Raw genomic sequence first — 23406 nt, forward strand, 5'->3', positions numbered from 1 at the left:
CCCAAGACTGGCCAGGCCGCTGGTCCCAGCCTAATTGTCCGGATACAGACCACTGTGCTAACTTGCTTGGGATTAACTCTCCTTAGGTGCCAGGGGGCAGTTTGTCTTAGGAGGAGAGAGAGAGAGAGAGAGAGAGAGAGAGAGAGAGAGAGAGAGAGAGAGAGAGAGAGACTTCGAGGGAGAGCAACAGTCTTAGTAGGAGAGTGAATCTTAGTAGTCTTCGTGGAAGGGCACTGAGCAAGCGCCCTCTGAGCAGGAGCAAAAGAGTTAGTGTGAGCAAGTTCATGAAAGAGTGAGAATGAATGACCCCGGACTGACCCCTCCTGCAGTTACTTATAGTTGTTATCCCATGGCTGTTTATACCACAGATGTGGAGACTGCCAAGCACTGATGTTCTCATCTTGCGTAGACTGAGCAACCAGTTTGCATGGATTCAAACTGTGTTAACGAGAGCCAAATCCCTTCCCCATGCCCTTCTCACCAAGGTGTTATATTGCCAAGCTGTTACAGGTGTTTCTCAGTTACAGAGTGTTCAAACCTTAATCGCTTCTCCTGTCCTGTGAGTTATATGGTCTGCTACACACACCAATCCCCCCACCTCTTTCTCTCTACCCCCTCACTCTTCTCCCTCCTGCCCTCTTGAATTGAGCAGAGTTTTTCTCTTATGTGGGCAGGTATTAGTTCATCTACTGGCTTCATATTAGTGTTGAGTACATTGGATACTTGCTTTTCCATTCTTGTGATAGTTGGTAAGAATTTGTTTCAATTCCATCCAGGTTAATACAAAAGATGTGAAGTCTCCATCTTTTTGATAGCTGAATAGTATTCCATGTTATACACATACCACAGTTAATCTATTCCTGGATTGATGGGCACTGGGTTGCTTCTGCATCTTAGTGATTATAGATGGAACTACAATAAACAATCCAGTGCAGATATCCTTACAATAAAATGATTTTTTTTTTCCTTCTGGGTAGATTCCTAGTAATGGGAATGCGGGATCAAATGGAAGGTCTATTTTGAGTTCTTTGAGGATTCTCCATACTTCTTTCCAAAGTTGGTACATTAGTTTGCAGTCCCACCACCAACAGTGTAAAAGAGTTCCCTTCTCTCCACATCCATGCCAGCATCTGCAGCTTTGGGACACAAGCAATTCTTTTTTTTTTTATTGTTGGGGATTCATTGAGGGTACAATAAGCCAGGTTACACTGATTGCAATTGTTAGGTAAAGTCCCTCTTGCAATCATGTCTTGTCCCCATAAAGTGTGACACACCCCAAGGCCCCACCCACCTCCCTCCTTCCCTCTTTCTGTTCCCCCCCCCATAATCATAATTGTCATTAATTGTCCTCATATCAAAATTGAGTACATGGGATTCATGCTTCTCCATTCTTGTGATGCTTTACTAAGAATACAAGCAATTCTTAATTTAATTTGTAATACATTATACTATTTCACTGGGTCAAAGAATGTTTGATTTAATTTTGTCAATTTTTTTTTTTTTTTTTTGCACAAGTTAATTAGATCAAGTATTTGGTCCTATTAATTGTCAAGGAATTTTTCCAGGATGTTAAATTCTAACCTTTTCATTGCAACTGTATTTACTCACTGAAAAGTTTATTACAAATATGTTTCTGTAATTATAATCTGTATTAAAGATATTTTGTTATGTGTTTGGGGAAATAATGATACTTACAACCTTTAAGAATCCAAGAGAAAGCTGGGCTTGATGGCACTATGCCTGTAGTCCCAGCTCCTCAGGAGGCTGATGCAGGGGAAAAGCTTGAGTCCAGTTCAAGGCTGTCGTACACCATGATTGCACCTGTGAATAAGCCACTGCATTCCAGTCTGGGCAACATAGCAAGACCCTGTTTCAAAAAAAAATTGAAGAAAGAATCCAAGAGAAATTACGTGCTAAAAATTATATTTACCTTCTCTATAAAGGTCAAATATACAGAGACATATAATAAATAGTGGTTACTAGTGATCGGTGGGGGTCAGAGGACTAGAAAATGTAGAGATGTACTTCGAGGGTACAAAGAAGGCGATATGTGGAATCAATGAGTCTAGAGATCTAACATATAACATGAGGATTACAATGAATAAAATTATATTGGATTGGAGATTTTCAGATAAGTAGATTTTAGCTGCTCTTATCACAAAAACAAAACAACTGTGAGATGATAGATATTTTAATTTGCTTCACTATAATAACCATTTTATTATCTATATGTAGTCCCATAACAGCATGAGGTAAACCTCATATATACAATAAAATTTATTTTTTAAAAAATTTCCTTCTTCCTTCAGAAGAATATTGGGCAACTCTTCAAGAATCTACTTTCAGAAAACTGATCCAGATGTTTAAAGGAGCCTTCATATCTCAATTGTCCTGTGGGATCAAAACTGCTGAGAATAAATGTCATGTTAAAGCTCTCGTGCAAATGTTGGAAAAGCTGCACAGGGTAAGTTTATTTAAAAACCTCTATGTCTTTATTTGGCAATAATAATTATAATTGCTACATATGTTTCCTCTTCTGTAAAATGCCTGTCCTTGACTTTGGTTCATGTTAAGTGTTCATGAAATGGATGTTTGACTTTTATTGATTATAGGAGGTCTTCTTATTTTAGATACTAGTCCTTTGTCAATTTTATGGGTTGCAAGCATTGTATCTAAGTTCATAGTTGTCTTTTGCTCTATGGTGGTCTTTTTTTTTTTTTTGACAAACTCACATTCTTAATTTTGATGTAGATAAATCTGTCAATCATACCTTTATAATTTTAGCTCCTTATATCTTATCTTAGCTCCCTATATCTTATCTACAAGAGGATCACTTGAGCCCAAGAGTTGTAGGTTGCTGTGAGGTATGACACCCCGGCACTCTACCCAGGACAACAGCTGGAGACTCTATCTCAAAAAAAAAAAAAAAGAAAGAAAGAAAAAGAAAAAAAAGAAATGTTAGAGTTCCACAAAGAGCCCTCTGCTGTTTCCCTGCCTTAGTTTTGTCACACAGCCTAAGGGTTGTCACATGTGCGTATATGGACCCCTCAGCCCTATTTTTGGCACTTGGCTCTTCCATATAAATTTTTAAATTAGCTTGCGAAGTTACACACACACATATACAAAATCTTATTAGGAATTTGGAGTTGCATTGAATCTATATTTCACTTTGGGGATAAATGACATTTTTACTAATGTAAATCTTTATGATGTCTTTTTCTCTTTTTATTAGGTTGTCTTTTAATAAAGTTTTGTTATTTCACATGATGAAAGTCTATTTCATCAAATCTCTGCCAAGATATTTCAGTTTTTTAGGCTATTGTAAATGGTATCATAAAAACAATATTATCTTTATTGGTTTATAGAAATATATTGATTTTGGGATATTGATTCTTACATCCAGCGAGTCTGCCATATTCTCGTGTTGCATTTAGTAGTCATCTGTAGATTCTTTCGAATTTTCTATGAATTTTTTTCTTTATTTTCTTTATTACTTTCCTATGCTTTGTTTTGCTAGCTATAGCTTCTAGGATGATGCTGAATAGAAGTTGTGATAATACACCTTTTGGGGGCAAGGCACAATTATAAGAGGGACTTTACCTAACAAATGCAATCGGTATCTTGTACCCTCAATGAATCCCCAACAATAAAAAAAGATGAAGTTGTGATAATAGTGAGTACTTAGTCTTTGTGATTTTAAAAGAAGTGTTTGAGTATTGCTTACTATAGGATTTTTGAAAATAACCTTTATGGGTTTAGGATGTTCCCTCCTTTTATAAATTGTTACGCATTTAAATCTAGACCAATAGTGACTTGCTTCTACTGAAATTCCAGTTATTTATGTTGGAGCGTCTCGGTCTGTGTGCTGTGTCTCAAACGTTCTCTCTTGTTTTCCGTCTCTCTTTTTTTTTTTTTTTTTGTAGAGACAGAGTCTCATTTTATGGCCCTCAGTAGAGTGCCGTGGCCTCACACAGCTCACAGCAACCTCCAACTTCTGGGCTTAAGCGATTCTCTTGCCTCAGCCTCCAGAGTAGCTGGGACTACAGGCGCCCGCCACAACGCCCGGCTATTTTTTGGTTGCAGTTTGGCAGGGGCTGGGTCCGAACCCGCCACCCTCGGTATATGGGGCCGGCGCCCTACCGACTGAGCCACAAGCACCGCCCAATCTCCCTGCCCCTCCTTCTAGGTATCTCCTAGTTAATGAACTCTCTTTTCAGTGATTTTGTCTGCTGTGAATACTGGCCTTTTAAGTTTTAACTTCATGTATTCATGTTTTTCATTTCTCAGTATTCTGATTGGTTCTTTAAATTTATTTTCTTGTTCATCATTTGGAATTTCTGTATCCTTTTGTTTTCTTTCCAAGTTTTCCTTTTATCTGTATAAATGAATGTGTCTTATCACTGGTATCTGAGGTCTTTGCAGGCGGTTTCTGTTACCTCTGTGTTCTGCTGAATCTTCCTCCATAGCCTTTGTTATCACATATATTGTGATTTATGTGTACGAGCTGCCTGTTTTTCCTGGAAGCTTATCTTTTGGAATTCTTTCAAGGCTGAGTTTCTTTAGTGAGAATTTTCTTCTGCCAGGGTCATGGAGGTATCAGTTAGGTACTACTATGAATTTGTGGCTTGAAGCTTTTTAGATGTGCGGACTTGACGGGGAGCTCTTCTGTAATTACACATCCTTTGGGGGGTGTTTTTCCCCTTACAAGCTTTTGTCACTTACACAGAGAATCATGGAAAATACTGAAGCAGCAACAAAGGAAATCCTCCAGGGATCCTGCTCTGTCCTTTAACCCTAACAGGTGTCTATGAAAATCTATTTCATCAAATCCATGCCAAGATTGCAGGATCACATGGGAGGTCTAGTTTGAGTTCTTTGAGGATTCTCCATACTTCCTTCCAAGAAGCTTTTATTAGTTTGCAGTCCCACCAGCAGTGTAAATGTGTTCCCTTCTCTCCACATCCACGCCAGCATCTGTAGCTTTGAGACTTTGTGACGTGGGCCATTCTTGCTGGGGTTAGGTGATATCTCAGGGTGGTTTTGATTTGCATTTCTCTGATAATGAGGGACTATGAGCATTTTTTCATGTTTGTTAGCCATTCGTCTGTCTTCTTTAGTGAAGGTTTTATTCATCTCTCTTGCCCATTGGTATAAGGAATTGTTGGTTCTTTTTATGTTGCTTAATTTGAGCTGTCTGTAGATCCTAGTTATTAATCTTATGTCTGATTCATAATATGCAAATATCTTTTCCCATTCTTTTTTTTTTTGAGACAGAGTCTCACTTGGTCACCCTCAGTAGAGTGCCATGGCGTCTTAGCTCACAGTAACCTCAAACTCCTGGGCTCAAGCAATCCTTTTACCTCAGCCTCCCACGTAGCTGGGACTCCAGGCGCCCATCACAACGCCTGGCTATTTGTTTTTGTTTAGCAGGCCCTGGCCAGATTCGAACCCATCAGCCCCACAGCATGTGGCCAGCATCCTAACCACTGAGCTACAGGTGCCCAGCCATCTTTTCCCATTCTGGATGGTTATCTGTTTGCTTTGATCGTTGTCTCTTTAGCTGTACAGAAGCTTTTCAGTTTAATTAAGTCCCATTTGTTTATTTTTGTTGTTGTTGTAATTGCCACTGGAGTCTTCTTCATAAAGTCTTTCCCCAGGCTGATACCTTCAAGTGTTTCCCCCACACTTTCTTTGTTTTTTGATTTTTATTGTTTCATGCCTTAGATTTAGAGCTTTTATCCATCTTGAATCAATTTTAGTGAGTGGAGAAAGGTTCTGGTCCAGTTTCAATCTTCTACAGGTGGTTATCCAGTTCTCCCAGCATTATTGGTTGAATAGGGATTCCCTCAGTGTATGTTCTGAGCATCTACCCAGAAGAAAAAAAATCATTTTATCATAAGGACATTTGCACTAGACTGTTTATTGCTGCTCAATTTACAATTGCCAAATTGTGGAAACAAACAAAATGCCCCCCAATCCAGGAATGGATTAACAAACTGTGGTATATGTATGCCATGGAGTACTATTCAGCTACAAAAAAGATGGAGACTTTACATGTTTTGTATTAACCTGGATGGAGTTGAAACATACTCTTCTTAGTAAAGTATCACAACAATGGAGAAGCAAGAATCCAATGTATGAATTCTGATGTGAGGACAATTGATGCTAGGACATGGTGGGAATGGGGGAGCGGAGGGAGGGAAGGAGGTAGGCAGGTGGGGAGTCACAACGTGTGACACCCATCTTGGGGCGGGACACAATTATAAGAGGGACTTCACTTAACAAATGCAAGCAGGGTAACTATGCCCAGATATTTTTAGTTTATCAAATCAAAATATTTGATATTTGTCAGCCCCCCCCCCCGCCACCTCAGGAAGAAGACCACAAGAAGCCACTATTTCCATGACTTTGGGAACCTTACTTGATAATGATAGTGCAAGGCTGAGATCAGTAGGTGTAGAGGATGGCGGAGTGTCACTATGCTCTGCGTGATAGGACTGGGAGACCTGGATCATTTGAGGTCTGGGCAAGAGTCAAATGGTCTCAGCATATACAGCCAAGGTGGGTTTTTAGAATACCTCCTGAGAGTCAGTCATTTATTCCATCACTATGCCCTTCCAGGTCAAATACTGATGGTCACTAAAGTCCAAAGCATCTATTGTCATTATTACTCAGAGTCTTCACTGACTGATGTCAGGGTGTTCATACGTGTGTTGTAATAACTCTGAGCATATTATAGGATGGAGGGCTGGAAAATTCCCTCAGTTTAGCAGAGGAGTGTTCCACATATACCTTGGCAGAGTGACTATCTGTAAATGACACATGCATGTTGTGACATTCTGAAGGATAAGACGTGAAGAACTGGACCCCAGAGTACTTTGGATTCCTGTTGCACTAATTTTTCTCCCCTTTGGACTTAATGCTCTTTACGACTTTCCTATGGATTAAAAGGTAACTGAAAGTTTATCATTGTATAATATCGTCAGTCTTATTTAAAATTTCAGAATATCATGGGGGTACAAATGTTTTGGTTACGTGAATTGCCTTTGTACAGTTCGAGTCAAGGCCGGAAGTGTGCTTTTCACTCACACAATGTGCATTGTACCCTTAGGTGTGAATTTACCCCCCTTTCTCCCCTCCCCACCTGCTTGCTTTCTGTTGCATTTTACTACCAGAGGTACAGGTGGGTATTGACCAGTTAGTCCCAGTTTAATAGTAAATGCATGTGGTGTCTCTTTCCATTCTTGCAAAATTTCACTTAGAAAGTGGTCTCCAGTTCCATCCAGGTTGTTGCAAAAAGTATTAGTTCATCATTTTGTTCATTCTGAGTAGTACTCCATGGTACACCTGTACTACATTTTATTATCCACTGATGTATCAATGGGCACTTGGGTTGGTTCCGCATCTTTGTGATTATGGATTGTTCTGCAGTAGACATTCAAGTGCACGTGTCTTTTTTTCCTTTGGGTAAATACTCAGTAGTGGGGTTGCTGGATCACATGGTCTGTTTACTTTTAGCTCTTTGAGGTACATCCATATGACTTTCCACAGAGGTTGTATGAGTCTGCCGTCCCACCAGCGGTGTGTAAGTGTGTAAGTGTTCCTTTCTCTTTGCATCCACATCAGCATCTGTTCTTTTGGGATTTTTTTCTTTTTTTTTTTTTGAGCTTGGCGACCTCCTTCTTTATTAATGACTGTGGCAAAGCGCCCCCGGGCCGGCGAGGGGGTGCGGGCGGGTGGGGGCGCGCCAGGGCTGCAACTTGCCCCGCGGGCTCCGGCCGGGCGTAGAGGCTGCTACCAGAGATGGGTGCCCGCGAGGGGGTGGGGGGTCCTAGCGGCCGGGGGCAGGGGCTCAGGGGACCCGGAGCTATCTGCCCTCCGGTCTCCCCGAGTTTCATTTTGTTGATACGCAGCACGTCCAGGCGCCGAACCAGGTTGAGCCGGTGCACATGACCTCGCGCTGGGCTCAGGTGCAGCCGGTCCTGTCCCAGACACCTTCCGGGGGCTACCGCCTCCGCCCTGTCGCCCCCTCTCTGGGACGGGTGCACGCGGGCGCTGCACGCGGGGGCAGACTGCTCGGCTTCTGGGCTTTGAGGCTCTGATTTCCCCAATGAGTGTGACATTGCAGCCCCCCCGGGATCTTTTTTTTTTAGGAACCATTCTCACTGGAATTAGGTGATACCTCATTGTGGTTTTGATTTGTATTTCTCTGAATAGGGAGAGACATTGAGCATTTTTTCATATGTTTATTAGCTCTTAGTCTATCTACTTTAAAAACCTTATGTTCATATCTTTTGCCCACTTTTTAAAGGGGTTGTTTGGTTTTTTTCTTACTGATTTGCTTGAGTTATTCATAGATTCTGGTTATTAGCCTTTTATCAGGTGGATAGCAAACAAATATTTTGTCCTACTCTGTAGGCGTACCATCAGTCTTTACTATTAAATCTTAGATTTTATAACAGTGGAGGAATTAGATAGAACTTTATTCTGTTCATAAAAAGAGTGTTTAATTTACAGTTTAATTTGATAATCTAATTAACAGCCATTAAGCAAAATTGACCTTTTTTTGGAGAGTCTCACTCTTGCACCCTGGGTAGAGCGCTGTGGCATCATAGCTCACGGCAACCTCAAGGCTCTTGGGCTTAAGAGATCGTCTTGCCTCAGTTTTTTTTATTTTTGGTAGAGACAGGGTCTCACTCTTGCTCAGGCTGGTCTTGAACTCCTGAGCTCAAGTAATCCACCCTCTTCAGCCTCCCAGAGTGCTGGGATTATAGGCATGAGCCACCACACCCGCCAGCAAAATTGTTTTTAAATACAAAACTTTCTCACAAGTCATGTTTTATTATTTTTTTCTGCTGTTGGTAGATAAGTAGGTCTTGAATTTATTTTGTAAGCAAGACCTATTCTAACTTTTCATTAAGGAAGCTAAAAGCAGAGTCAGCTTGATTTTAATAACTCTATTTTCTTAGTCTCCAGTCACAAGTCATATTTTATTTAATCTCACAAATCATATTTTATTTAAGGTAAACCAGACTAGCTGTCAACTACCTGAAAATATTTTTGAAGTAGACGAACTCTCTCATTGCCTCTGTTTTGAAGAAGAAGCATATTGGAGGTTCTATTGCAAAAATATCCTGGTAGGTATGCCATGTTTAAAGTGGCAAATTCATAATCATTGAGTTAATACAGGCATTTCTGCTATCACTTTCTACATGAGTTTCTGATAACCTTGTATCAGCAAAATTGCATAATAGAAACAGGAGGGATTGTGGGAAAAGTAAGATTTCTGAAAATCTGTGCCATTGTGTAGCCAGAGCATTAGCAGAAAAGTGATTGATTCCTGGGGAAATAACTTGGATCAACCAGATAAGTAGTTTGTAGACAGTGCTATGATAATGTAAAAAATGAACAAAAAGAAAAGGGTAGAAATCTCTCCACACTCTGATTAGAGAAGGACTGAGATAACACAGATGGAAGTGGAGCTCTGTGGAAGGCAGGGTGACTTATCAGGAGCCAAGAGCAGTGCCTGCAACTTTGGGGAGGGTGTCTTGGGTATTGGGATTCTTTCTTTAATTTCTGAAAATATAGTTGAAGGGCTGCTGCTGCCAGGACAGGAGTATTTTCCTTTCTCTGAAGGTTATATAATTCTACCCCTTCTTGCACTTGACCAGCAAAAATCACATATGAGCTAGCAAGCTATCCACATTGTATCATTTCTTCATTTACCAAATGCATCTGAGCGAAGTCACTCTGCAGAAACTGAGGTTGCAGCAGAGCAGACTCTCAAGCTATCCACATTGTATCATTTCTTCATTTACCAAATGCATCTGAGCGAAGTCACTCTGCAGAAACTGAGGTTGCAGCAGAGCAGACTCTCAAGCTATCCACATTGTATCATTTCTTCATTTACCAAATGCATCTGAGCGAAGTCACTCTGCAGAAACTGAGGTTGCAGCAGAGCAGACTCTCAAGCTATCCACATTGTATCATTTCTTCATTTACCAAATGCATCTGAGCGAAGTCACTCTGCAGAAACTGAGGTTGCAGCAGAGCAGACTCTCAAGCTATCCACATTGTATCATTTCTTCATTTACCAAATGCATCTGAGCGAAGTCACTCTGCAGAAACTGAGGTTGCAGCAGAGCAGACTCTCAAGCTATCCACATTGTATCATTTCTTCATTTACCAAATGCATCTGAGCGAAGTCACTCTGCAGAAACTGAGGTTGCAGCAGAGCAGACTCTCAAGCTATCCACATTGTATCATTTCTTCATTTACCAAATGCATCTGAGCGAAGTCACTCTGCAGAAACTGAGGTTGCAGCAGAGCAGACTCTCAAGCTATCCACATTGTATCATTTCTTCATTTACCAAATGCATCTGAGCGAAGTCACTCTGCAGAAACTGAGGTTGCAGCAGAGCAGACTCTCAAGCTATCCACATTGTATCATTTCTTCATTTACCAAATGCATCTGAGCGAAGTCACTCTGCAGAAACTGAGGTTGCAGCAGAGCAGACTCTCAAGCTATCCACATTGTATCATTTCTTCATTTACCAAATGCATCTGAGCGAAGTCACTCTGCAGAAACTGAGGTTGCAGCAGAGCAGACTCTCAAGCTATCCACATTGTATCATTTCTTCATTTACCAAATGCATCTGAGCGAAGTCACTCTGCAGAAACTGAGGTTGCAGCAGAGCAGACTCTCAAGCTATCCACATTGTATCATTTCTTCATTTACCAAATGCATCTGAGCGAAGTCACTCTGCAGAAACTGAGGTTGCAGCAGAGCAGACTCTCAAGCTATCCACATTGTATCATTTCTTCATTTACCAAATGCATCTGAGCGAAGTCACTCTGCAGAAACTGAGGTTGCAGCAGAGCAGACTCTCAAGCTATCCACATTGTATCATTTCTTCATTTACCAAATGCATCTGAGCGAAGTCACTCTGCAGAAACTGAGGTTGCAGCAGAGCAGACTCTCAAGCTATCCACATTGTATCATTTCTTCATTTACCAAATGCATCTGAGCGAAGTCACTCTGCAGAAACTGAGGTTGCAGCAGAGCAGACTCTCAAGCTATCCACATTGTATCATTTCTTCATTTACCAAATGCATCTGAGCGAAGTCACTCTGCAGAAACTGAGGTTGCAGCAGAGCAGACTCTCAAGCTATCCACATTGTATCATTTCTTCATTTACCAAATGCATCTGAGCGAAGTCACTCTGCAGAAACTGAGGTTGCAGCAGAGCAGACTCTCAAGCTATCCACATTGTATCATTTCTTCATTTACCAAATGCATCTGAGCGAAGTCACTCTGCAGAAACTGAGGTTGCAGCAGAGCAGACTCTCAAGCTATCCACATTGTATCATTTCTTCATTTACCAAATGCATCTGAGCGAAGTCACTCTGCAGAAACTGAGGTTGCAGCAGAGCAGACTCTCAAGCTATCCACATTGTATCATTTCTTCATTTACCAAATGCATCTGAGCGAAGTCACTCTGCAGAAACTGAGGTTGCAGCAGAGCAGACTCTCAAGCTATCCACATTGTATCATTTCTTCATTTACCAAATGCATCTGAGCGAAGTCACTCTGCAGAAACTGAGGTTGCAGCAGAGCAGACTCTCAAGCTATCCACATTGTATCATTTCTTCATTTACCAAATGCATCTGAGCTAAGTCACTCTGCAGAAACTGAGGTTGCAGCAGAGCAGACTCTTTGGGAGAGTGTCCGAAGTTTGTATTAATTTCTAAATTAAATGGGCATTGAAGATTCTCCATTTACGTATCTTTTGTTGACACATGTAACTACATTTCCTGCTGCAGGATTGGATTGATTGATTTACTTGGAAGAACTAAGACCTCGCACCACCAGCGGTGTAAGGCTGTGAGGGAGGGTGTAAGATTTCTGTGCCGTTTAATTTATCAGCATTATTGTCATTTCCATTTTTAGGAGATTCCAGATTTGTTCTTACTCAGTCACTTTCCATTTATCTTTAATATTCTGTCAAAAACAAAACTACTATATGCAGACTCAGCGTTTAAAATACAGGTATGTATGCCTATTTCTTTTGTCTTCATTAGCATAAATCATGTGATAAGTGCTTTCTGAACCATGCAATGTTTGGGGGATGATAAAGGAGCCACCCGCTGGTGAAAACAATGGTCGTAGTGTTCAAGGAAGGCAAGGCAGATTGTAGTGATTTGGGTGGGCTTGCCCTTAAACCACATTAGGGCCCTGCTAGCCAAGGACAAAGCTTGGGCAACCGGTCTAGTTGAGTTTTTACCTGAAGTTGGCAGCAGCAGCCTGCAGTCTTCTGAATAGTACTCAAAAAGGGGTAACAAACTTGAACTTGATTAGGACTAGCACCAGTATTTAAGGAGGTACAAGCTCATGAAAAGATACGGCGGTAAGAAGGCAGGTGGGAGAGGATTCCTGGAATTAGGGCCCTGAGAAGTGGCTGGTACTCTGTGACGGTACCATAATAAAGGTTTGTAAAATGTCTCCTCTTTTCAATGTAGAGAACTGTCACCAACTGAAGTATATTTGTTGATATATCCAGCAAAATGGTTTTGAACTTAAAAATGGACAATTGATAATGTGCAGGGAAATTTATCAGATAATCCCTGCCTCACTGCATTTTTATAAGGATTAAATTTATTAATACAGCTAAAGCATTTAAAACCACCTTGCACAGAGTACCCAAAGGTGTTAGGTATCATCATCACTTTTACATATGCAGACATAGAGGTATAATATTCAAATGCAGGTCCTTAAAGCAGGTACTTTCACATAATGTATTTACATTAATAAAACAAAAGAGGAAATTGATTTATGAGCTCTAAGGGTGCCCATTAATGAAATATTTTACAAAGAAAGATGAAAGAAAAAAGGATATGTGAAATTTGTTTTACTTCAGCTCTTATCACCTATTCTCTCTTTGTTTTAAACACACTTCTAGTGATAATTTTATAGAACTAATATGTGATCCCTGCTGCTTCTGCTAAGAACCACACACTTCAATGACCTCAAATTGCCATTTGGTTTCAGAATGGACATTCTGTCTGTCTGTCTGTCTGTCTTTCTCTCTTAATTTAACTCTCCCTTAAAATCTCTTGTCTAAGTTTTCCTCCTAGAAGAGGCTATCTTTGAGAGGTCTGTTATCCCTTGATTTTTCCCATAGCCTCCTTCGTCTCTGGATATCTGCACTTCTCTTCCAGATGAGACTACCGCGTCTCAGCGCACTGTTTCAGTGGATGCTAACACATCGCTTAGTCTATTTTTTTTTTTTAAACACAGAGTGTCACTCTGTTGCCCTGGGTAGAGTGCCTGGTGTCATAGCTCACAGCAATCTTAAATTCTTGGGCTCAAGCAGTCCCATTGTCTCAGCCTCCCGAGTACCTGGGACTACAGGTGCCCACCACAATTCCTGACTAGTTGTCTTAGTCTCTTAATGGTAGCTAGCTTTGGTAACCAAATCATTAACAATTGTGTTTATGGGATAAAATAGTCCAGTGAGAACTGCAGTTGGTCATGTACCCGCTAACCCAGGTTGGCTCCCCAGAGTCTTTTATTTTTATTTTATTTATCAATTTTCTTCAGACAAAGTCTCATTCAGTCATCCTGGCTAGAGTACGGTAGCATCATTATAGCTCACTGCAACCTCCAACTCTAGGGCTCAAACGACCCTCTTTCTCAGACCTTCTGAGTAGCTGGGACTCCATGCCCAACTCATTTTTTCTACGTTGGGTAGAGATGGGGTCTTGTTCTTGCTCAGGCTGTTATCTAGCTCCTGACCTCAAGGGATCCTCCCACCTCAGCCGCCCAGAGTGCTAGGCTTATAGGCATGAGCCACTGTGCCTGGCCCCAAAGTCTTTATTCTTCAGGACCCATATTTCTTCTGCTCACTGATAGTAGAGACTATACTATCTGTCTTTGATAATGTATTTAAGGCTCTTTTTGTGAATGTCATGTGCACTTACACACAGAGCCAGTTTATCCTCTTTATAAATCGAGATACATTTAGTGCCAATGGTAGACTGATATGAAACATTTCTGTTTTCCTAGTTTGAAAAAATTAAGGCTGATATAAAGTCAGCAATTGCACCACAAAGAAGATCTGAAGTACTCCCTTTTCTCCAGCCCACCTTGAATCTAACAGTCAGAAGGGATGACTTGGTTGAGGATGTTTTGAATCAGCTAAGTCAATCTGAGAACGAAGACCTGAGAAAGGAATTGTGGGTAAGGTTTAATTCTCACTGAATACTTTTTTGCTGCTGAGAGAAGAGAAACATAGAAGAATGTAACAAAGGGTCTTTTAGAGGGGAAATTGCCACCCTTTGTCACAGAGGTTGTCTGTTTGTTGGGTTCCCTAAGTCCCTAGTTACTTTTGAGTTGTAGGTGGGGGCACTCAGTCCATGGGGGCTAAGGAGCAGCAGGCAGAATGCTTGCTCTCCACACCTTGTCGGGTACAGAGTCCAGTACTGACCCTGAGGAGTCCAGTCCCTTTTGAGGTCTCACGTGGCCCCGCTGTTACCACACCTGAAGGGTTCCAGTGGGATGGGCTTGGCACAGAAGAGAATCAACAGTTTGTTTCTGCTCTTGTGCAGAGACCTAAATTGCTTTGTGAAGAGTGAATTTTCTCTTTAATGACTATTGTCATTGGGGGGATATAACTGTAGATTTACTCACGTTCAGAAGGTTCACAAGTGAGTTTTGGTTTAGTTAGTATACACCTTGTCTTACTAGTACATATTTGACTGTTATAACACAGAATAATAATGACTAGTAGACCTAGTGAGTACTTTCTTTTTGCCAAAACTATTCTAAATGCTTTCCACTTACTTGTTTAACCCTTTCAACAGCATTATGCGGTAGGTTCTCTTTTGTCCTCACTCTGCAGACGGGGACACTGAGGTACAGGACTATTAGGGAATATACCAAGAGTAACCCAACTGGTGTCAGAGCCAGAATTTGGGCCCAACAGTGAGGCACGAGACTTTCAAGTCCATTAAGACAAATACAAATTGGCCTGATGATATTCAGTAAAAAGAGTATTTTTGATAGGAGACCTTAGTGTATTACTTACCCTCCTGAGATTAAGGAAAGATTGACTTTCCTAAAGCCTCGGACACTGTTTTAAAAGTATGTTACCCTGGTGTTTGCAGGTAGAATTGGCATTTCTGCATGTTTTTGCACACAGATAATTTTATAACTCTAATAAACTTGAATGATCCTAATCTTTGCCAGCCAAGCAGTCCACTCAGTTATTTTAGTCCCACTTTTATACGGGGTATCCCAAAAGTTGCCCCTGATGTCACCACACAGAGGGAAAATGGGATATTGTAGCTAAGTGTATCTTTATTTATAAAATATTCATCACAAAATTTTATAAGGAGAGGCAGTCAACACATAGAGAATATTTTGTAAATATTATGTAAAATTTTATAATTTTACATTAGGTACCACTCAGTGAGCATTTATCATGAGGCATTTTACCTGTGTTATTCCTATAATCTTTCTGATTAGCTTGTGGGAAGACTGAGGCTTTGTAAGATTAGGCACCTTGTCCCTGTAAGATGAAGGGGAAGAGCTTGACACCTGATTTTATTACAGAGATTTTATACTATCCCTGAAGTTTGCAACGTGCATCTCTGGGGAGTAGAAGAAGCATTTATCCAATAAGGAAGCCAGTAAGAGGAGCTTTGGGGTGCCGGTGGGACGCCTGGGTGGAAACGTCCAACAGGCCTTTGGAAACAAATGTCTGTCAATCAGGAGAGAAAATCCAATGGATCAGAAAGTTAAATGCCCACAAGTGAGAAGTGAAGTTTAAAAAGAAAATGAGCATCTAGGGAAAGAGCAGAGAGAAAGGACAGAATGCCAGGGTAAAACTTCAGGAAATTCTGGTTCCAAAAATGATGCCAACAGGAAAAAGAAGAGAAGGAGACATAAAAACCTGAAGAGTTCTTCATAAGAGAAAGCAAGAAGGGGGTAAGGAAAAGGAGGAGGTCAGAATATAAAATGAGCTCGAAAGAACAAGGAGGCGAAATATGAGAAAACGTCATTGGAACTGGGGATTTGCAGTTTCTTGGTCTTCCTGGAGAGAACCACCTGCGCAGAGGGTGGAACCGGAGGTTGACGTGTATCTCTGGACACTGGCAGCCTGGAGACAGTAAAAGGAGCCAGTGTTGTCTGTATTGCAGACCATGGGTTAGGATTTGTTTTTTTCTTTTAAGATAAGGGAGACCTTAACACATTTGTAAACGGAAGTGAAAGATTCCAAGAAGGAAAGGCAGGAAGGGCACACCTGAAGAAGCAAAGATCGGGCATGACGGCATCGCCTTGGAGAGGGCTGGGTGTGAGCAGGGGCTGTATCATCCTCAGGAGCAAAGAGCCAAGTCGGTCATGACGGCATCGCCTTGGAGAGGGCTGGGTGTGAGCAGGGGCTGTATCATCCTCAGGAGCAAACGGCCAAGTCGGTCATGACGGCATCACCTTGGAGAGGGCTGGGTGTGAGCAGGGGCTGTATCATCCTCAGGAGCAAACGGCCAAGTCGGTCATGACGGCATTGCCTTGGAGAGGGCTGGGTGTGAGCAGGGGCTGTATCATCCTCAGGAGCAAACAGCCAAGTCGGTCATGACGGCATCGCCTTGGAGAGGGCTGGGTGTGAGCAGGGGGGGTGTATCATCCTCAGGAGCAAACAGCCAAGTCGGTCATGACGGCATCGCCTTGGAGAGGGCTGGGTGTGAGCAGGGGCTGTATCATCCTCAGGAGCAAACAGCCAAGTCGGTCATGACGGCATCGCCTTGGAGAGGGCTGGGTGTGAGCAGGGGCTGTATCATCCTCAGGAGCAAAGAGCCAAGTCGGTCATGACGGCATTGCCTTGGAGAGGGCTGGGTGTGATCAGAGGGGTGTATCATCCTCAGGAGCAAACAGCCAAGTCGGTTATGATGGCATCACCTTGGAGAGGGCCGGGTGTGAGCAGGGGGGGTGTATCATCCTCAGGAGCAAACAGCCAAGCTGGTCATGACGGCATCACCTTGGAGAGGGCTGGGTGTGAGCAGGGGCTGTATCATCCTCAGGAGCAAACAGCCAAGTCTTCAGGCACCACACATGCACTCTAGTGCTTCAGTTTTCTGAAAAACCCCAATATCTATGATTTCTCTCTGTTTATTTTTATTTTACTTACTGGACCTGATGACCGTAATAGGAATGACAGTTGAGGTCAGTGTAGGGGTGAAGACTTCATGCTCTGGAGTTGGGCAGATGGGATGACATTGAGGCATGCCATCTAGATGTTGTATGAGCTTGGGAAAGTTATTTAAATTCTCGAGGTCTTGTTACCCTCATAGAAGTAATGGAGAGATGCAATATGATAATGTGAGCAAGATGCTTCCGATAGTGCCTACCAAATACTTGGGTCCATAATTAACGTGGGGCTACTTTTCTTAGTGAGCAAGACTTCGTACATAGCCACACACAGCCCTGAGTGACATGTTGCTTGCTCTGTTTCCTTAGGTTTCATTTAGTGGAGAAATTGGCTATGATTTAGGAGGAGTCAGGAGAGAGTTCTTCCACTGTCTGTTTGAAAAGATGACCCAGCCAGAATATGGGATGTTCACATATCCTGAAGAAGCTTCCTACATGTGGTTTCCTGTCAGAGTAAGTCCTCTTTTCTTTGCTTATGATATTTCGTGACAGAAGAAGTATGCGACAAAAACACAGAACATTAAGTTGTCTAGACTGTTTCATATTAGAAGAGGAGTTAGTGATATAATTGGGGAGCTAATCTTCAATTCTAATGAAGTGATTACTTTCTTTAAAATACAGTCCCTTCTCCCTTGGTTCCCATGTCTGTTCACACAGGAAAACTCAAGTAATGTATTTGTTTGACCAGTTGTAACATAACATGAATAAAAAAGAACTCTTTCCTAGGCACCCATTCTTAGTTTCCATTCTATTTTCCTGATGAATTAGTAGAGAACGGCTGTGGAAAGAAATGGTAACAACTGTGGTTTATAAGGATTACTGAGCCTAATGTGTGTTTATTCCTGTTATACTTACAGGAAACAAAACGGTGGCAGGAATTTAAATTAACATGACCAAATATAAACCCTAAATATGTTTAACATGGGTTTTTCTTCATTTTAATTTACATTTGATTTTCTGAAAGAGGAAAAAAGTTTATTTAATATACATACTTTATTTGTACTTGGAAATGCTGAGAATACTTCAGGTTTTTTTTTCTCTTTTCAGCCTCAATACGAGGAGAAGAGATATTTCTTCTTTGGGGTTCTGTGTGGACTCTCCGTGTTCAGTTGCAATGTTGCCAACATCCCTTTCCCACTGGCACTGTTTAAGAAACTTTTGGGCCAGATACCATCATTGGAAGACTTAAAAGAACTCAGTCCTGTTTTTGGAAAGTAAGTAAACAGTTCGTGAAAAAGGACCCTATCAAATATATATTTGGATAAGTGTTTTAACAAACACATCCAAATAATATTTCCTTGTTCAATAATAGCATTTTAGGTACTTTAAGCCAACTTCAACATGGCCGGAACTGTGGGATAATAGTTTCATTTTCTAGAATTGAGAAGAGTCAGTTATTCCCATGACTAGTCCTCAGTGCTTGCATGAATCTTTGAAGTTTTCCATGTAGAAACATTTAGGACAGAGCATAGGTTACACCTTGCCACCAAATTGACTAGTAATATTTCTATTGAATATTGTTTCATTCATCACCTTTAAAATGGAAACTTATATCTAAGTTAAAAGACAAACCACCAGTTCACAAAAAATTGATGGTGTATATAATAGAAAGCGTTCATATCCCTGCTGCATAGTGTTCTGATACATTTATAAGAAGAATGAACTGAGTATCCAAGACAGCCAACCAGAAAAGACACAGTCGAAGTGGCTCATAAATAAAAAGATGCTAAACCTCAGTGCTCATAGAATGAATATTAAAATGAGAGGCTAATTTATGTTTCAAGTTGATGGTGGTTTGAAACATTATTGCTATATAGTGTTAGCAAAGGTTTGAAAAAGGTTGATATCTAAATTGTGCATAGTTTCTAAAAATGCTTGTTTTTAAAAGGCTCTCATACTATCAGTGTTTCAGAGAACACAATGTTTTCAACATGAAAACTACAGACAATATTCTTTAGTGTGAATAAAAAGATTTCTTATAAAAAGGGGAAAAAAAAGAAAAAGATTGACTCTAATTTCAGTTATTCTTAGTGGAAATATAAGCTGGTATTCCTTGTCAGAGAATAATGGGGCGATACTTAGCAAAATAAAAATGTGTTTGCCTTTTTTGTCCCAGCAATTCTGCTTCTAGACATTTCACTTTCAGAAATACATAACCAGGCAAGGATTAGTGGATACTAATGTACATTGTACATGTGTTATGTTTCTAATATGTAAATAATGAATGTCCTTCAATAAGAGAATTAAATACCTTGGTGTGTGTCACACTTTATGGGGGCAAGACATGATTGCAAGAGGGACTTTACCTAACAATTGCAATCAGTGTAACCTGGCTTATTGTACCCTCAATGAATCCCCAACAATAAAAAAAAAAAAAAAGAGAATTAAATATATTTGGTATACTTAAAGAGCAGAATACTACAGAGTTTTTTTTTTAAAGAATAAGAACAGTGGTATTTTATCATTATTATAATCTATTTTATACATGAGGAAACTAAAACAGAAAAGTTAGGTAAGTTGCTGTAAGTCTCGTAGTGACAGAACCATGATTTGAACACAGTGTGGCTCCAGAGTCTAGTTATTAATGATTATACTAGTTACACTAATCAGATAAGGGGGGAAAAGGTATCAAAAGTTCAAGATTTAGAAAGAGATAAATTCGTCATTCCTTTTTACTGGAAACTTTGAAGATGATCTAAATAATGCTTATGCCTTACAAGGACTTAATAAACTTAATAATATAATAAACATAAACTAACGGATCTTTCAATCTGTATCATCGTTTCTCAAACTTTCAGTGTCAAGAGTCTCTTAAAAATTATTGAGGAAGCCAAAGGGCTTTTACTTAATGTTGGTTACAACTGTCAATATTTACTATATTACAAATTAAAAGTGGGAAATGTTTTAAACACAGGAATATAGAAACACTCGTTCTGTTAGCTATCAGAGCATTCCATAGTATCATATACCCTCTTGAAAACTCTACTCTGTACTCATAATAGAGTGTAGAAAAGGCAAATAATGTCTTAGTAATATTATTAAAATGTTTTTGACTTCATGAACCTCTGTAAATGCCTAGGAATTCCCAGGAATTGCTGGTCTGGGTCCCGTTTTGTGAACCTCTGACCTTTGTAAAACTCCAATTTTAATCCCAAAGCCTTTTAATTTACAAACTTATTCTAAAATTTGTATAGATGAGCAAAGGGCCAAGCATAGCCTGAAATAATTGCTAAGACAAATAAAGATGGTGAAGTTGGCCTACCAGGTATCAAGAGTTATTAGAAAGCTCTGTTAATGACAACAGTATGTTTGGTGCAGGTTTTCCAGTGCAGCAGAAGAGAGCGCTCAGAAACTGACGCATATATATATGGAACTTTTTAGAGGTTGCATATTAGATTAGTGGGAACAGGAACATTGTTCAATAAATGAAGCAGGAAAAAGCCATTATCCATCTGGGGGGAAAATGACAGTGGGTCTTTGCCTTATTCCATATACAAAATCAGCTCCATGTGGATGAAGGACTTAAATATTAGGTGTAAAAATGATGAAAATATAGAAGAATATATTTTTCACCTTCAGTATTTCTTTCTTTTCTTTTCTTTGTTTTTTTTTTTTTTGATACAGAGTCTCACTATGTCACCCTCGGTAGGGTGGCATCGCAGTTCACAGTAACCTCAAACTCTTGGGCTCAAGTGATTCTCTCTTGTCTCAGCCTCCCAAGTAGCTGGGACCACAGGTGCCCGCCACAACATCAGGCTATTTTTTGGTCGCATTTTTCATTGTTTTTGCTGGCCTGGGCTGGGTTTGAACCCTCCAGCCTCAGTGTATGTGGCCGGCGCCCTACCCACTGAGCTATGGGTGCTGCCCCACCTTCAGTATTTCTTAAGACAAAGTACCAACATTAAAGAAAGATTGATAAAATTTAACTGTAATAATATTAAAGAACTTCTCTGTTCATCAAAGAGGTGATAGAGAAATGGGAGCGAGGAGGTGCTATGTTCTGAATGGCCCCTCCCAAAATTCATGTTTTGAAACCTAATCCCCAAAGCTGTAATATTAAGAGGTGAAGCCTTTAGGGGGAGGTGTTTAGGTCATGAAGGCAGAAAATGAGTGGGATCAATGCCCTTGTAAAAGAGGCCCAAGGCCCATGGGGGCTTGTCCACCCCTCCCCCATGAGAGTGGCTGCTCAGAGGGTGCCATTTGCAATGAACAGGACTCATCCCACGCTGAATCTGCCAGCACTTGCATCTTGGACTGCCCAGCCTCCAAGACTGTGAGCAATACATTTCTGTTGTTTATAATTAACCAGTCTAAAGTATTTCGTTATAGCAGCCTTAATGGACTAAGACAGAAATTGGTACTGAATAGTGGGGTGTTACTATAACAAAAAGCTACTATAAAAATGTAGAAGTCGGCTCGGCATCCGTAGCACAGTGGTTACGGCACCAGCCACATACACTGAGGCTGGTGGGATTGAACCCGGCCCAAGCCTGCTAAAGCAACAATGACAACTGCAACAACAACAACAACAAAAATAATAGTCAGGCATTGTGGTGGATTCCTGTAGTCCCAGCTACTTGGGAGGCTGAGGCAAGAGAATTGTTTAAGCCCAAGAGTTTGAAGTTGCTGTGAGCCGTGATACCACAGCACTCTACCGAGGGCGACATAATGAGAATCTGTCTCAAAAAAAAAAAATGTGGAAGTGGCTTTTGGGTAATAGTAGAGGATGGACAAACTTAGAGGTATGTGCAAGATAAAGCTTATAATGCCCTAAAGGGCAACTCTGGGGAGAAGGAAAAGAGGTGAGCTATAGAGAACTCTTCAGTCTTCTTAGAGCCTGTCTAAGTGGTTGTGATCAGAATGTTAGTAGAAATATGGACAACAAGGAATATTCTGCTGAACTCTCAGATGGAAATGAGGAGGATGTTATTAGAAACTGAAGGAAAGGCACTCTGGGAGGCCAAGGTGGGTGGATCACTTGAACTCATGAGTTCAAGACTAGCCTGAGCAAAAGCAAGACCATATCTACTAAAAATAGAAAAAAATTAGCTGGGCATTGTGGTGGGTGGGCTCCTATTGTCCCAGCTGCTCAGGAGGCTGAGGCAAGAGGAATCTCTTGAGCTCAAGAGATTGAGGTTGCTATGAGTTATGACAGTGCCATTGCACTCTACCCAGGGTGAGAGAGTGAGACTCTTGTCTCAAAAAAAAAAAAAAAGAAAGAAAGAAAAAGAAAAGAAACCTAAGGAAAGGCTGTCTTTGTTATACAGCGGCCAAGACCTTGGCTGAATGATTATGTTTGTGTCCGAGTGCTTCAAGGAAGGTAGAACTCTTAGCAATGAAGTAGGGTACTTGGCAGAAGGTATATCCAAGCACAGCAGTATAGAAGGAGAAGCTGGGCTTCTCTTAACTGCTTATAGTAAAATGTGAAAAATGCACAAAGGTGGAATTCATAATCAAAAAGCAATCAGAACTTAAAGATTTAGACAATTATCTGTTTGGCCATGTTGTAAACGATGGAAAAGTGTATTGGGAGAGAACATCAAGAGTATGGCCAAGTGGCCCTTTGACAAAGCAATTAGTATGGATGGCTAAAGTCCTGATGCTATTCATAAAGACAATAAAAATGATGCCAAGGGCATTTTGGAGATCGTCAAGGACTGCCATTCTCATCATAGGTCCAGAGTACCAAGAGCTGGGGGACAGAACCATGTCAAAAGAGAGTCCTCGGGTGCCCACAGGACCTTGGACTTGATTCTAAGCTGCCTCAACTCTCCACTCTCTGCCTTCTGGCACAGTGCTCTTCAGCTGACACAGGTGTGATGTGGGTAGCCACCAATCGGGCATAAATGGTAAACCCTGGTGGTACCCAGGCAGTGCCACCTCTGTTGGCACACAGAGCACACAAGCTGTGGGGGCATGGCTGCCTCCCCTGGATTTCAAAGGATGCTCTGCCAAGCAGGGGTGCAGAGAACTACCACAAGCTTGGGGTCGGCGCAGAGAGCCCCACCTAGTGGAGCTGAGGAGGCAGAGCCACTCCAGAGACCCCCGATTGTATAAAGCCACAGTGTGCAGCTCCAGGGAGAGCCACAGGCACCTAACTGCAGTGTGGGAGGGCACTGGCTGGGCTGTGTCCAGCAAATTCATGAAGTGGGGCTTCCCAGAGCCTTGGAGACCCAACACCAACCCCGCTTTGTCTTGAA

General features: G+C 41.1%; 1 protein-coding gene and 1 non-coding gene across 3 annotated transcripts in view; one reads left to right on the forward strand and one right to left on the reverse strand.

Annotated features, from left to right (window-relative positions):
- HERC5 (HECT and RLD domain containing E3 ubiquitin protein ligase 5) overlaps positions 1-23406 on the forward strand; it is a 64714-nt gene that overhangs the window by 22260 nt on the left and 19048 nt on the right. For both annotated transcript variants that reach the window (XM_053603775.1, XM_053603689.1), the window contains 6 exons: positions 2310-2464; positions 9024-9137; positions 11951-12049; positions 14066-14239; positions 17516-17659; positions 18254-18420. In XM_053603775.1, coding sequence (XP_053459750.1) covers positions 2310-2464; positions 9024-9137; positions 11951-12049; positions 14066-14239; positions 17516-17659; positions 18254-18420 — 853 coding nt within the window. The remainder of the gene's footprint in view (positions 1-2309; positions 2465-9023; positions 9138-11950; positions 12050-14065; positions 14240-17515; positions 17660-18253; positions 18421-23406) is intronic.
- Positions 8854-8976, reverse strand: LOC128593305 (small Cajal body-specific RNA 15). Its single transcript, XR_008382321.1, has one exon. It is a non-coding gene; the product is annotated as a small Cajal body-specific RNA 15 (non-coding RNA).

This window comes from Nycticebus coucang, chromosome 1 (genome assembly GCF_027406575.1).
Source record: "Nycticebus coucang isolate mNycCou1 chromosome 1, mNycCou1.pri, whole genome shotgun sequence".
Classification (NCBI taxonomy): Eukaryota; Metazoa; Chordata; class Mammalia; order Primates; family Lorisidae; genus Nycticebus; species Nycticebus coucang.